General features: G+C 45.8%; 1 protein-coding gene across 1 annotated transcript; it reads right to left on the bottom strand.

The window, feature by feature from the left end:
* Nucleotides 1–11,026: 11,026 nt before the first annotated feature.
* On the bottom strand, nt 11,027–15,610 carry LOC105046648 (14-3-3-like protein GF14 iota). The gene is made up of 7 exons (XM_010925302.4): nt 15,446–15,610; nt 13,954–14,260; nt 12,633–12,720; nt 12,458–12,567; nt 12,228–12,376; nt 11,571–11,620; nt 11,027–11,456 (listed from the first exon to the last, which is right to left on the bottom strand). The coding sequence occupies exons 1-7, from the start codon at nt 15,516–15,518 to the stop codon at nt 11,451–11,453; spliced, it is 783 nt and encodes a 260-aa protein (XP_010923604.1). The 5' UTR covers nt 15,519–15,610; the 3' UTR covers nt 11,027–11,450.
* Between the last annotated feature and the right edge of the window lie 427 nt (nt 15,611–16,037).

Here is a 16,037-nt window from a genome sequence, read left to right as displayed (position 1 = left end):
AGTCGATATTCTCGGCCCCTTCCCACCGGCGTCGGGCCAGAGGAAGTTCATCGTTGTCGCCATCGACTACTTCACGAAGTGGGTCGAGGCCGAGCCCTTGGCGCAGATCACCGAGCGGAAGATGGAGGACTTCGTCCAAAAGTCCATCATCTTCAGGTTCGGATTGCCGCACACCATCATCACCGACAACGGACGGCAATTCGACAACCAAGACTTCAAGGACTTCTGCGCCAGGCTCCACATCCGTCATCGACTAACTTCAGTCGGGCACCCACAGTCCAACGGTGAGGTTGAGGTGACGAACCGAACCTTGCTCCATGGACTCAAGACCCGACTGAACGAAGCCAAAGGTCTCTGGGTCGACGAGCTGGGCTCCGTCCTATGGGCTTACCGAACGACCCCCCGTGTCCCGACCGGAGAGTCGCCGTTCAGTTTGGCCTACGGGACAGAAGCTGTGATCCCGCTCGAGATTGGCCTGCCGTCTTCAAGGGTCGAGCAGTACCACGAGCCGGACAACTCCGAAAGTCGGAGGGCCGACCTAGACCTTCTCCCCGAACTGCGAAATGAGGCTCAAATCCGAATGGCCTCATACCGACAGAGGGTCGCCCGGTACTACAACGCCAAGGTCAGACCAAAGCTCTTCAGGCCTGGCGACCTAGTCTTGAGGAAGGCGGAGGTGTCGAAGCCCTTGGACCAAGGGAAGTTGGCTCCCAACTGGGAAGGACCCTACAGGGTCGCTGACACCTTCGGGCCGAGAGCCTATCGGCTGGAAACCCTTGAGGGAAAAACCATTCCCCGGACTTGGAACGCCGACAACTTGAAGCTGTATTGCCAGTGAATTTTGTAATTCAATTGTCGGAATACATGTCCAGTTTGAAAAATTGGAGTTCTAACTCTTCCACTACCGGTCGGCGCTCAGCCCCGACGCGCCGACGCGGACCTGGCACCGACGACACATCGGCCCCTTACACGGACCGATGCATCTACAACGACGGGAGTCAATACTCCTTCGACGACTTGTCGGACCTCCACAAAGGGCCGACGGACTCTTATGAACGGGAGTTCATGCTCCCTCTACGGTCGAATTTTCGGGCAGAATCCGTCGGCCGACAGGCCGATCGGGCCCCGACCGAAGAAAGGCAAAAAGCCCACGCGACTATTGTCGCGACTTCCGACCGAGCTACGGCCGGTCGAGGGATGTTCGGCTTGCCACCGTCCATCACACGACGCGACCTTTGTCGCATCTACGACTTGCCGACCGACCAACGGCCGGCTGAACGACATTCGGCTTACCACCGGACGTCGAAAAACATCGAACCCGACGCAGGGGTATGGGGACCCGACTTACTATCATTTCTCCGACACTGCGCCGGACGCCGACTTCGACTGTCGGAACCCGACCTAAAGTCGGGACACATTTTACTCTCGGGGCTGAACAAGTTGCTGAAGCCCTACCGACTTATGCGAGTTGGCGACTTGACTAAGTCAGCGACTAACGTTCGACATTGCAGACATGTTTGGCATTGCAAACTGGGGGAGAAGGCAAAAGAAGAATTCATTCAAGACTTAAAGAAATTTTTTCCATAAACAAAGGAAAGTCTACAAGGTAAAGGCCGAAGCCCGATTACAATCCAAAGCAAAACAGAAGACAAAATAAAACCGACTAATCATCGGGGTCGACGTCCTCCACTGGACGACGATGCGAGTTGGTCGGAAGATCTGCTCCGACTTCAGCCATCGGAGCCGACTGGTCTTCGGCAACCGGCTCTGCGACGTCTTCGGCTTCCGCCCTGGTGGAGAGACCATCCGACGCTGGTCCGGCCGTCTCCTCCGCAGCTGGGGCCTCCGACCCTGGCAGAACCACGTTGCTGAGGTCAAGTTCGGGGTACAAGCTCCGAACGGCTTCCCGGGCATCCTCGTACCCGACTTGGTACGAGAGGTAGCCGCTCTCTAGGAGCTCTTCGCGGTACTCCTCTGAGTCCCGGAAGACCTCGACCGCCCGACCCAAAGCCACCTTCGCCGACTCTGATTCGGCTTTGGCAACGTCTGCGTCGGCCTGAGCGGCGGCATGGCCCTCTTCAGCCTTAGCGAGGTTCTCGAGACTCGCCCGAAGTTGCTCGCGCTCGCCCTCCAACTCTTTGCCGACGCTGTCTCGCTCGTGTCGGAGCCGACGGATGGTCCGGGACTTCTTGGCCGCGTCATCCTTCGCCGACTTGAGCTCCGACTCCAGCGACGCCTTGGCCTCCTTGAGTCCGGAGATCTCCTCCGAAAATCGGGAGACCTCCCCCTCGAGTCGGTTCTCCCGGTCGACCGACTGTTGAAATTGGTCGAGAAGGATGGCCTTCTCGGCTTCGAGGCCCGCGACCTTATCTCTCCAGGACGCGCGCATGTCCCCAAACTTCCGATATCCGGCCTCCAGCTCGGATATGTTGAAGACCAGCTGCACAAAAAAGAGCCGACTGTTAGTAAGCCGAACTTGCGATGCTACGATTAAAAACAGAGGGAAGGGGAGCTTACCCGGATCATCATCGGATAGAAGGACGACAGCATGTCGGAGACACGCTGGTTCTTCATCGCTTCGATGTCGGCGGGAAGGAGGAGTGCTTGGCATAGTCTCCTGGCCAAGTCGTGGTTGGCCAGGCCCGACGCACCCTCGGGAAGCGGAAAGTCGGCCGACCCGCCCGCCGACCGACCTTCGTCACCCGACGCCATTGGGGCCTTACCTCGGCTTGCCGTCCAGGCCCTGACGTCGGAGATAGACGGCAAGCTCGAGCCCGATCGAGTCTCGGCAGACGGCGCGGCGGTGGCATGCGTCGGCAGCTCAGGTTCGCGGACTTCCTCCCGAACCTCCGGAATCTGCTGGGCGGTCGGCGAGCCCCCGGCAGAGTCAGCCGCTCGACGGTCGGGCGAAGCAGCTCCCCCGACTGACGGTCCCTCGGACGGGACATCAACAAGCACTGTCGGCACCGACAGTGCGATCACCGGCTCCGCCTCCGACCCGGCTGGTTCGCTCGGCGGAACCACGCGGGGCCTCTTGGGAGGCTGCGACGGTCCGGCACCTGCCGCCGGCCTCTTCCTCACGGCGTGCTGACGTATGTCGGCTGCCGACAGTCGCGTCCTCGGCGGCATATCTGAAAAAGACGACGAAAGGTTAGAGCTAAAGAAGAAGACAGAAAAGAAAATGAAGATGTCGGGAGAATGCAAACCGACCTAAACGGGGGACCGGGCTAAGGCCGGCGTCGTACAAGGCCTGCTCGGTGACGAGCTCGCTTTGCTTCGGCACCGAGATATCCTTTAGCCGATGGAAGTCCTCCCGATCATCGGCCTCCACCCGACTGTTCTCATTTGGATCGGTTCGGGGGTTCCCCCAACGGACTGGAAACCCCCAAGGGGCAGAGGACGACGTGAAGAAGAACTGGTTCTTCCATCCGTGAATGGATGTTGGAAGACCAGTAATGAAAGAGAGCCCTTTCCGAGGAATGAAGTACCACCACCCTCGGGCTTTAGGGTGAGGGCGGAGGACAAAGAAAACTCGGAAAAGAGAGATCCGAGGTTCGGTCGGCAAAAGCCGACACAGGAGGGCGAAGCTGACTATCAGCCGAACCGAGTTCGGCGCAAGTTGTGCCGGGCATAACCCGTAATAGTCCAGAACGTTCCGGACGAACTCCGGAATCGGGAATCGAAGGCCGGCCCGGAGATCCTCCAGATAGAAGGCCACCTGACCCTCGGGCGGGCTATTAACCCGACCATCGGCGCCAGGGGCGAACAGCCGAATCTGCTCCGGGACGCAGTACTGCTCCCGGAGCCGATCGACGTTCGGCCCCGAAAGTGAAGAAGCCTCCACCTCCGGGGACGACCGAGTGTCTTCGGTCGGCTCACCCGACCGACTACCTCATGGGGACGTCCTAGCCATGAGCTCAAAGAAATGGCAAGGAAGAAAGAAAAAAGAAAGAGGGGGAAGGCTACTCTAGCCCTTGGAAGGAAAGAGTCGCAAATGGGAGACAGAGCGGAGAAGTACCTGGAGCGGAGGCTCAAGTGGGCAGAATCTCGACTGTAAAAATGAGAGGGGTAAAAAAAAAACCATGTGGGGGTAACTTTGTATATATAGTGCTCCCCAACGGTCGAGATGAAGGCACGCCCAGCGAAGACTCCCCAGATTTCGCCGCGTGGCATCATCAGGGCCATCCCACGATCCAACGGTTCGACGCGCCCCCCTTCAGATTGCGCCACGTCGCCTCCATCCGCTCCACCGAACGCGAACCGATGGCCACACGCCACGTGTCGCGGCGGGACGCGACGTTTTGTCTTCCCGACAGGACGCAACGTTTGGAGTTCCCGAGGGAACGGCGGGAATGACGGTTCCACTTCCCGATGGGACACGACGGTTCCACTTCCCGATGGGACATGACACCTGGCACCGATTTTATCGCTGACACCAGCGGGATACCCGGCACGGTGGGACGTCCGGCGCCGACCGACACCTGATGCTGATGGGACGAGACGCCTGGCTCCGACTGGATGTCGGACGCCAGCAAACCTCTCGACATTTATAGGGCGCCGGACACCGTATCCATCGGCGGTACGGTCGGATCCTCGCGTACGACAAATCCACTCCTAGTCGCCAGCTCACCACCCGACTTAGGAGTGGAGGGGGGCAACTGTTGGGGGATACCCACCGACCGACCGACCGATTATCGGAGGGCCCGACCGGCTGGCGGCCCGACCGACCGTCTCCGACTGGCGGCCCGACCGACCGTCTCCGACTGGCGGCCCGACCGACCGTCTCCGACTGGCGGCCCGACTGACCGTCTCCGACTGGCCAACTGACGGGCATATCGACCGATCGACTATCGGAGCGCCCCGACTGAAAGCCGGGAGTGCCCGACTAACGGACGCTACTGACGGCCTTTTCAATGGCCCAATCGCCGACCGGAGGTATGTCGGGCGTATCCCTCCCGACCGACCAAACCCAGAGGCCGACTCACATGAAACTCGCCGACTGACGGAGGAACCCGACGCCACTCTGCTGGCCACCGACCAAGGGTCGGCCGTCTCCTCTCATCGCCGTACAGCCGCCAGACCTTGTCAGCTCTGACACGGACATGCGGCACAGTTCCCCAGGGGCATTGTCCCGCCGAGAGCGAGGTCAACCCTGGTGATTAGACGGCCACACGGCGACATGACATTTTCACGGCGGCTCTGACAGTCTACAGTGAGTTGACAGTTCCTCACTTGTCCGCGTCATTAATGATGGCGCCATACCGCGCTCCACTATATATATCGGGGAAGGCAACAGTGCAGAGGGGGATCCGCTCGTCTCTCCCACATACGCAGGCTCGCTCCTCTCTCTCTTCCTCTCCCTCTCTCCTTCTCAGAGCTCTCTGTCTGCATTTCACTGTTGCCCAGTCACCTCTCTGACTTGACCGTCGGAGGGTCCCCGCCGGAGCCGCCTCCGGTCAGTGCGGACTTCCTTTTGCAGGTGCACGCTTCCCGGCGATCGGGCGACGAGGCGATTGGCCGCAACATATATATATATATATATATATATATATATATATATATATATATATATATATATATATATATATATATATCTGATGTTTGGTTTGAGACAGGACCCTGATGACTGTTGATGGCTCAGATGCTTAGAAGCATGGGTGTGTTAGAGGTTTTAATCTTAATTCTATGCAAAAATGAAATGGTATTCTACATGTCTTAAGATGAAACTTTTGATTGGCTTTTGGAGGTGGAGAACCAGATAAGTGAAGGGATCCAATCCTTGTAACCAGTAAAACAATCAAATTATAATGCCAAGGATTCATTGTCTCATTTCATGAAGTCATGAAGTCATTTATAATGCATAAAAGAAAGTGGAAGTGAACTATTGGCACATAAAGAACTTTGTAGGAAAAGGTAACAAAAATTTCTCGTCTTTTGCTGATTGCGGTAATAAACTCTGTCACCTTACTCAAGTTCAGTAGAGCTCTATTAGTTCTTGTTGGAGGACAGTTTCTTACAATTTCAAGATTTATGATGTTGTAACAGAATGTCAACTGGTTTGTGTTCATGTTATCAAGGAAAATCAAGTAATGAATATTTTATATGGAGAAAAATTGTATTAAACATAGAAGGTCCAATTCATATTTTAAGTGGATACTTCCAAGAGGAAGTGATTAATTTCAGAAGGTAAACAAGAGAATGTCTAAGAACCTTTCGATCACCAAAGATATTGCAATCGAGTTTCTAGGGGATGCTAAAAAATACACACAAATGGGTCTAGACTAGCATTTTTCTGAAGTTTAAAAGAAGGCAATTACATTGTCTGGTGTTTCTTTTGGAGCTGGAGGTGAATTAGAAGGCTGACGAGCATATAGATTTCAGCCACCCCTAACAAAAAAGAGAATGTAGAGACAGAGGCAGTTTGTAGAATGCTGTGCAGTGTTACTAAATGCTAGTTCTACAGCATAATCAGTGTAGATGGTTGCAATGGTTAGTTCTTATTGGCTGTTGCTGTTGGTGAGTAAATGAGGGTGCAGATATTGCAATGGTTAGTTGTTGTTGGGTGAGTAAATGAGAGTGCAGTGAGGGAGTAAACTACCTGCATGATTAATATGATTGATGAACAAACTGTACAAAGTTAGCCTGCCATTATGTACCAGTTGTAGTATTTTTTGCTGCACCAATATGTCATGACACAAACTGATGCTACAAATGCATGGTACACACAACCATGCCATTTGAACTTTCAAGTGTCATGGTATTTGTTGTACACTATAATATAGATATGTTAGTCTTCAATGAGCTTTCGTAGGTTTTTATTGTGAAGTATCATTCTGAAGCCCACTACAATACATGTACCCAGGTTAATTGTCATGGTCATGCCCTGATGGTGAGTATTTTCTGATGGACTGTTTCATTCACTCAATGACCTTTGCTATATGACAGTAGTTGGTGGGAAGAGAAACTTCTATGCTAAAGAGTAAGACTGTGCTTGTTACATGTCTTATTGTTTTAACTGTGGGCATAAGATGCAAAATCAGATGAAATACCAAGCCTGCAGTTTGACTTGAAGGTATTGACTTAGAGGGGCTTCATGTCACTATGAAACATGTCAACAAGAGTAGTCTTATGCAGGTGTGCAATAGATGTTGCAGATTTTATTTATATTCGCATCTTAGAGAGAAGAACCTAGATAATGCTTGAACAATGAAGATTCCCTTGCACCAAGCTTATATATAACCAACCCTTCTGTAATGTCTTGTTTAACTCTTGTATATCAATCAATTATACAAAAGGTTTTTTAAATAGGAAAATGTGCAAGAACCCCTTTGTGGTTTTAGTGGGAAAGCAGAAGACACTGATGGTGGAAATTGGATGGGTGATAGCTCCTCGTCCTTGCATTCTGCATTGGAAATGAAAGGCCAAGGATATTATTGATGCTCTGCGAAGAAGTTATTGAATTCAACTTCAGAGGCTTTAAATAAGGTGCTTTTATGTCTACAAAGTGGTCCTTAACCTTATAGAGCCTCATCCATCAAAGGAAGACAAATAAAAGTACTTCAAAGGTAGATTCTTAATTGTTGGTTTTTAAATGCTGATTGCTAATCTTTTGTCAGTGGAAAACTATTGATTGTCTGAATGATGTTTTCTTATGTAATAACTGTGTACGTTTAAAGATTAGATAACCCCTAGATAATCATGCAAATCACACCAATAAGTGCATTCTTTGTTAGGCTAGGTTGTTTTGATCATTGTTGCATGGTATTGGTCCTGCTTCATGGTGTCAGTTTTTTTGCTCTCTCTCAATGATTTGTATTGGTCCTGCTTCATGGTGTCAGTTCTTTTGTCAGTTTTTTCACAACTCATTTTTGGTTTAACAGCCAGTCAGTTTTTCTAAACCATGTTTTATAAAAAGCAATCAAATAGAGGTTTTCATAAAATTCATTCACTTTAAGGTTTTATGTAAACATACTTTAATTGTCGTTGTTGTTGATAAGTTGAGGTGGGGATCCTTTTATATATGCATTTCTCACTGCATAAAGCTGACCAGCGCAGCACTATTTGTTTCTATACGACCTTTCATGGTGCTTCATTTTAGAGTATCACACCTGAATGCCTTTATGCAGTTCAACAACTTCTGTACAGGCTCCTAACTTGAAAGAAACCCTGGCACCTTTATTTCGGATTGTAAATTTTCTTCCCCCATTTGTTAATAGGAAGGAAACCAGTCATTTTCTGTTATGCATGGCAATATGATGTCAGTTTTCCCCTTCACTTGTCTTGGTGCAACCGTTAGATCTCCTAAAGTACTTATTTTTTGACTCTTTAAATGGATGCTTCCGATTCATCTTCTTGTCAATTTTTTTGTGTGTGTGTCCATATATATATATATATTAGTTAAAAATTTATCCATCTATATAATCTTTTGTTAATGCATTTCACATAGGCATTTGCTTTTATGTGAGTGATTTATTTATTTGTTTTTTAATCTCATTATACATGACCAACCATACAAAACTACCTTTGACGGCATCCACCCAGTGTATTCTGTCAGTGTTCTCGCCTGTTTTCTCATTCACTTTTTTTAAAAATTTTTTTGTTGGGGATTTTTAAAGTCAAGAAGTTACAAAACCGATGCTTCTTAAGGGCATTTGTTAGCTATTTATTTTAACCAAAACCTCTTAAACGCCTCTCTTAGAAGTTGCAACAAATTTTTTTTTTTGTTGTTGCTTTTTGAAGAATACTTTTCAGATCCTTGCCATACTTGAGCAATGTTTTAAACATAAAATCTTCTTTTTCAAGTAGGTTTTGGATGTTTGCAAGCCACATCCAACATGTGGCTTCAAAGTCGAGTTTGCATGTTATATTAGCTGTTGTAATGTTGTAAATTGCTGGAATCCAAATTCCTGGTCTTGGATTTCTAATTAGTTTGTTCAGATGAAAGTTGTGTCAAATGTTGGATTCTGGATGATAGACCATCAACTAAAGCAGTTAGATGTGTTTTCCTCGTCAATTCAGAAACCGGGTGATGAAGAGACACTGACTTTATGTCGGGAGGAAGATTTTTCTTTGCCACAGCTTTTTTATGTCAAGGACGAGCAATAACATATACTAGTAGAGGTAAATGATTTTCAGATTACTGTGCGACATGGAAGAGAGAGACCACTTAAGTTCCAATTATCTTTCTAATTTAAAGTTTAGGTTCATCTTGCTGTCATTTTTTGTTATGTCTAAAATTTTCCTTGAATTACAGGAGCTGAGAGCTATTAACAGCACTCGAGTTTTGGCTGAGCCTCACCTGCACAAAGCTCGGTACCAGAAGCCGCATTTCCCTCTTTCAGATATTTCACCCATCTGTCCCCTCCTCCTCCACCCTCCCACCCCCGCACCACACCACCCCCCCCCCCCCTCCCCCAACCCCCTCTTTTTTTTTTCTTCTCTACGTGCTGTAAGAATGTTCTGTTGATGTACATATGCATAGCTTCACCTTTCCTTTTCAAAAACGAGGTCACCATGTTTCAGGAACTGAAAGATGGCAAAGCCTTGCCACCTTCTTCATGCATGTTTGATTGCAAGTCCACCGAAGGAAATTGACAGATTCCTTCGGGGCATATCCTTTGTAAATTCTATTTGTCTGCAAAATGGACCAATTAAAAGCTCACAACTATGTTTGGGATTACTCTAAATTGAGTTGTGACCTTGAGTTACTGAGACTGTCTTCTTATTGGAACATCAATATGGACATTTTTTTTTTTTTCTGGAGAAGTGAAGAAAACCTTCACTTGTTAATATTGATCACAATTAATAAATCTCGGGAGGTTAACAAACTCAGTTCCACCTAGAGGATTCCAACTACTGATTTGGTGTAGCAGGTTTCAGGTTCAAATCGGCCTAGCCTAATCTTCATCCTAACCTTGTTAGGGTCTTTGATGTCACGAGCCAAATGTGACATCACAAATACCAAAGGCTTGCGCCTAAAGTGAAAGGGCTGGTAATGAGAAGCTGCTCGAGGTTGGAGATGTACATGACTTCTGTTTGTCAGTTTATGCATTAATCCCTTAAGCAAAAGGGCTCGTAAATGGGAAGTTGATCGAGGTTGGAGATGTACACGGCTTCTGCTTATCAGTTTATGTATAAATCTTGCAAGCTTTCAGTTAGTTGCTTGTATACTATTGACTGGTAGCTGCACGTCACAAGTTATCAACTGGTGGGCTTGTATACGATTTGAGTGGTAGCCGCTTGTTGCTTCACCATGGCAATTGCTTGCACGACATTCCTACTCAATGGAGTATTCTCATGAAAAAAAATTGGTGATAACCATACCAACCAAACACTTTCACACCGGCTTGAACCTGGAATTTACTATTCGCATAAGATCACCAACATACATTTCAGCAATATTGAAAGGGCATTTACCGACAATGATGCTGCAACAAAAAATTTCCCTTGCTTTTGTTCCTCTCTTTTCCTCTGCCCCACTCCTCTTCGGTGACATGATCGACTCATTGATAAAAGTGCAATAAAAATACGCTGGAACATCATCTCAAACATAACCTGAAAGACTCAAAAGCATTGGTAAATTTTAGGATAAAATTACATCTCTCCTGCTGAATCTGGATAAAATCTGAAGAACACAGGTGGAGGTTTAATTGCACAAGCTATCTTTAATGCACCATCAGTTAAACAACTTGTCCCATCACTAGGCAGCATGGGCACTTTACCATTTTGTTCAAGCAGCTGCTCAATTGAGAGCAAGCGTTCTCAACCTCATTCTACCAGACCACACATTTAGAGGTCTAAACCTCTCTCAACCGTCAGTGATGATCCTCAGCACATCACCGCACATGCACACACCATATCAGTTGGTACAACACATACCGCAATATGGGACCTCAAGCAATGTTCCCAGGATAAATCTCTGGAAATAAATGATTGTTGCCTAAGAGAGAGGTTGCCACCTTTTAATTTTCCAGATAGCTAATAACATTAGCTTACAAGCCTTGCAACCTAGAATTTGGATTAAATATACTGGAAAACAGCAATTTAGAAAATTATATAGTTCTGTAAAAAGAGATACAAGTTGATTCAGCAGATAATTCAGAAACATTTAGGAAAATAAATGAAACAAAGGAAACAACACAAAGCAACACCACCACTGCCAGTCCACCACCAACTGCATCTGTTCAAACATAATACAGACCACCATACGATGCTTCATCATAATAAAAAAGGGGGACAAAAAAGGAAGGAAGATCAGGAAGACAGCAGACTGGCCTTCTCCTATCATGATATAAAACAGAAAATATAAAACCCCTTTTAAGAAAGAGATCCATAGTTTGACATCTAATGGAACAACTCCCATTCAACCAAAGAGCCCCCTTGTGAATACCGATACCTCATGGCTGCCAAGTATAAGACAGACCCAATTTTGCAGAACATGAGCATCACCATTAGTTCTGAGAGCGAAAAACAAAAGTTACTCTATTGTTAATACAGAGAAAAAAAAAAAAAAATCAGCACTCCCAACCAACTGTTTCATGGGAAAAGACAACAATTCTGATCTGTCATACCTCAGGCTCGGCAGCCGGTTTAGCCTCATCACCCTTCAAACCATCATCACCTGCAATGCATGTCAGATTAGGCTAATTGAATTGGCTTTTCTAATCAAGCATAATTCAAAGCCAAGGCTTGCATCCTTTCAGTTTCCTTTTACTGTTGAAAAAAATCCATGATGCAGGCAGAGGGGAGGAAGCTGGGTCAAAATTGAAGGGTGGGATTATACCCAGGTCACTGGTGGTACCAATACTCAGTGACTTTACTAAGCCAGCTGACACCTCCCGCCCCAACAGAAGGTGAGAGTTGAGAATCCATCTAGCTAACATTACTTCATAGATGCAGCAAACCCAAATGATCAGCCGCAATTTGGGAGCACATACATATACAAACAACTGGTTCACGCATGCAAAATTCATAGTCACTATAAAGTATAAAGCACATTCAAAACAGGGTTTAGAAACAGGGGAGAACATCATAACTAATATAAAAAGGATGTTAAGCATATTTGACTTATTACGAATGTGGGTTGTGCTGAAAAAGAAAATAACTGAGGGACTTTGTTTGAGTTTCCAATGCTATTATGTTTCTCTTTTTGTTTTTACTGGATAAGAATACATTCACATGTAACATGGTAGAATGTAATATATCAAGTAATATTTATAGTACAATACCTCCATCCTCAGGTAAATCAGAAGTCCAAAGGGTAAGATTGTCCCTCAACAACTGCATAATTAATGTGCTATCCTTGTATGATTCTTCGCTTAAACTATCCAGTTCTGCAATCGCCTCATCAAAAGCTTGTTTTGCCAAATGACATGCCCTGAAAAAATGTCCAAATATTATTCTAGGAAATTGAGGAAGGTAACACTTCAAATGAAATATTAGAAAGACTTGGTTATACCTTTCAGGGGAATTCATAATTTCATAATAAAAAACTGAGAAGTTCAGTGCAAGACCAAGACGGATTGGATGGGTCGGGGGCAGATCTGTGTTGGCCGTGTTAGAGGCAGCCTAAAGAAATGAAACAATGTAAGAGAGAGTAGTGGCATAAAATAAAGTACAAATATTGGACATGCCTGATAGCCCTTCAAAGACTGATCAGCTGCTTCTTTTCTTTCTTGGTCAGTCTTAAACTCTGCAAGATAACGGTAATAATCACCCTTCCTGCATTGTACACAATCAGATGGAGAAATAAGTAAATCTTTCAGAATTGGTCATCAATAGATAGAAAAGGACAGGCCCAGCTGATCTCTTGAGAAGTGGGGACTGATCATCTAAATTTCTATCCTTAGCAAGATGGGGACAATGACATACATAATGCAAGCATATAGATGTCTAGTCGCCACTGAAGAGAACCAAAAAAATGATGATTAAAACAAACGTTTAGTTAGAAGACTAAAATTGTGGTATATCAATGCAACCACTCGATCATATAAGTGAAAATCATGACAAACAATTTACTAATGGATCAGCTGTAGGCATATTTTGCCGTGTGTTACTTTCCCGTGTTACTACCATAGTTGAAAGCAATGACCAAAAGAAGAAAGTAATATTAGTTAATTGACGGCAAATATATTTCTATAGATTATTGAAGCACTTACTAATTTCTGGATTTGGACCGCCACATCTGATAAACACATATGAATGTCTTCTGCACCATTTCATTGATTCGGCATATGCTAATCGGGCGGGCCGAGCCAGGTTCAGGCTCAGCCCCACACATAACTAAACTTAGCTAGGCCCAAGCCCAGTAGCTTCAAACGTCAGGCCTCCGGCTTTTTGAATTGCGGTGGCAGTGAGAGGGGTAGTGGATGACATGGTGATGGCAAGAGGGGGAGCGAAGGATGCAGCGAGGAGGTGCGGTGAGGCAAGGAGACCATAGGATTAGGGATTTAAGGGTTAAGTTAGGGATGTAATTTTGTAGAACTCTAAGAGTATTTAAGGGATATTATATGCATGTATGTATGTATCAATTTAAATAACTAGGCTCAGGATGGGCTTGGGCCAATCTTGGGCTGGGTCAATGCAATCCCAAGCCTGGCCTGTTTAAAGGAAGGGCCAAATTTCTGGCACAGCCCAGCCCGTCGGGCTGAAAAACTAGGCCCATGCCCGTCCAAGACACACCAGGCTTAAGTGACAGCCGCCTGGTTTTTGAGCACTTCTATCATTGATGCATGAGGGCAACCAAATATTAGCCATGATTACATGAGTTTTTTTTTTTGGAAAGAAAAAAAAGATGCCATGTAGAATCTGGAAATGAAGCCTCTCTTTAAGAAGCCATTATCTCGATAGGTTAGCTCAGTAGTATCAAGTAACTTCCAAATATTTCTTGTCGGCGTAACCTTTAAACAAATACTACAGAATAAGAAATATAATCAAGCAGAAACAATTACTTACATCTTATAGTAGAAAACTGTCGACTCAACGGAGCTGGAAGATGGAATCAGGTGCTGATCTATTATACTCAATATATCATTGCATATCCTAGTGAGTTCTTCTTCCACCTTTTGACAATAATTTTTAATTAGCTTAACATTTTGTTCATTTCCTTTTGACTCCTCTTTCTGCTCGATTGATGACATGATGCGCCATGATGCTCGGCGAGCCCCAATAACATTTTTATAACCCACTGAGAGGAGGTTTCTCTCCTCAACTGTCAGCTCCACATCAAGCCTGGCAACATTCTTCATACTTTCGACCATTTCTGGATCAGGAGAGCAACAACTATCAGACTATTATGGCCATAACAGGTGCCAAAAAACTTGTTAGAAATAACTCATACCATGGGTAGCAAATAAAAAAACAATGCAAGAAATATAGACGAATTAATACTTCATTATTTTTTATGAAAGCAGAGTGAAGGTCCACCTAGTAGAATTACCCAGGTCTAAATACTTGGAGAACCACCTCGCAAGTTTCAAACATGGAATGTCCTCCAAATGGAAGAGGGGATGACAAGTAATGTTCCAACACCTATGAGATGCTGAACCCAACCCAGGCATTATTTGAAGCTAAAACTTACAACCATCCATTCATAGCAGTGCACACCAAATGACCATCTTTATGGTATACAAATCCATGAAATAAATTTGATTTAGTATTACATCTGTACTCAGATGGCATATTCCTCCCCAAAAATTTCTTAATGGACATTACAATAACGTGAAATCATATTTATTCAAAATTTGCACCTTCAGATTTGTTTCTGCTTATGCTTGAAAATAATTAATAAATCCTGGATATTATCGTTTTCCTGAAAATTTGACAAATATTACCAACAGTTATGAAACCCATCCAAAAAAAATCTCATGCTATCCACATCAAATTGTAAATAATATTTTCATTGCCGATACCTCTCTCTCGCAATTGGCAAAGGATTACAGGCACAAAACTGTACAACCGCTGACCTTATGATCGTTTACATTGCCAAAAAAGATCATAAGCAAACAAATAAACCTCCAAGATCATCCAAGGAATTCAAATAACAGATTAAAACATGCGATTTCAATATTTTATATCATGAACAAAAAAGCTCATCCTAAACACAAATATATTAGTAACAATAACAATAATCCAAATGGGCATCAAACAAGCAAAAATAGATCTAGCTAAAAAATCGAGCTAACAAGAATCAAAATGCCAATCAAATGAAAGAGATAACTCTTATACTAAAACAAAACCGACATTTCTCGAAAAATCGAAAAAAAAGGCAAAGAAAAGCACAGGGAAATGCGCCAAGGAACCGATCCAAGGCCTATTCGATTGTGAATACAGAGAAAATGTAACTCGATGAAAAACAAACTATAGCAGATGAAATCTAGGCCAGAAAACGCCGAAAAAACACAGGGCTTCAAGGCGAGACAAGGGAAAGCATGGATCTGAGGCTCACCATCGTAGCGCTCGGCTTGCTCCGCAAGCTTCGCCAAGTAGACATGGCGCTCCCTCTCCTTCTCCGTCGACATTGGCGAAATCCTTCGAACCCTAGAAAACGCTTCAAAGCAAGAGGGAAGAAGAAAAAACAAGAGCGAGAGGGATGGAGAAAAAAGGATGGCGTGAAGGGTCGAGGACTTTATGGGTGGAGGTGGGGTGGGGGTGGGGGGGGCCAGGATCCACCCGTCCGTTCCTCCGGTTTGAACGACCCCGCGCGAATCGTGATGAGAGGAACCCGTCGGGGTCTTCGCTGGGCCGATCTGGACCGTCCGTTGCTTGGGTGAACGTGTGGTGCTCTCTTGCCGCGATTAGGGGTGACGGATGCCCTCTTGTCTGTTTCTTTCTGGAATGTGAACGTATAAATAAATAAAGATTTCCTGGCCCGCCTCCATTTCCAACGTCTCGGACAGTGAGCCGGTCAATGAACCGGAAAATGGCCGGTTCGGTTTGTTTCCCTTCCATTGGTTTGGGGGGTTTCCATAGGTTGAAAGCTCAAGTAAGATTGGGCATGCATTCTTATATTGGATCTAACATAATTTTCCCTAAAATTA

Source organism: Elaeis guineensis, chromosome 6 (assembly GCF_000442705.2).
Source record: "Elaeis guineensis isolate ETL-2024a chromosome 6, EG11, whole genome shotgun sequence".
Classification (NCBI taxonomy): Eukaryota; Viridiplantae; Streptophyta; class Magnoliopsida; order Arecales; family Arecaceae; genus Elaeis; species Elaeis guineensis.
The sequence above is the reverse complement of the archived record's forward strand: the minus strand, read 5'-3'. Positions and strand labels throughout refer to the sequence as shown.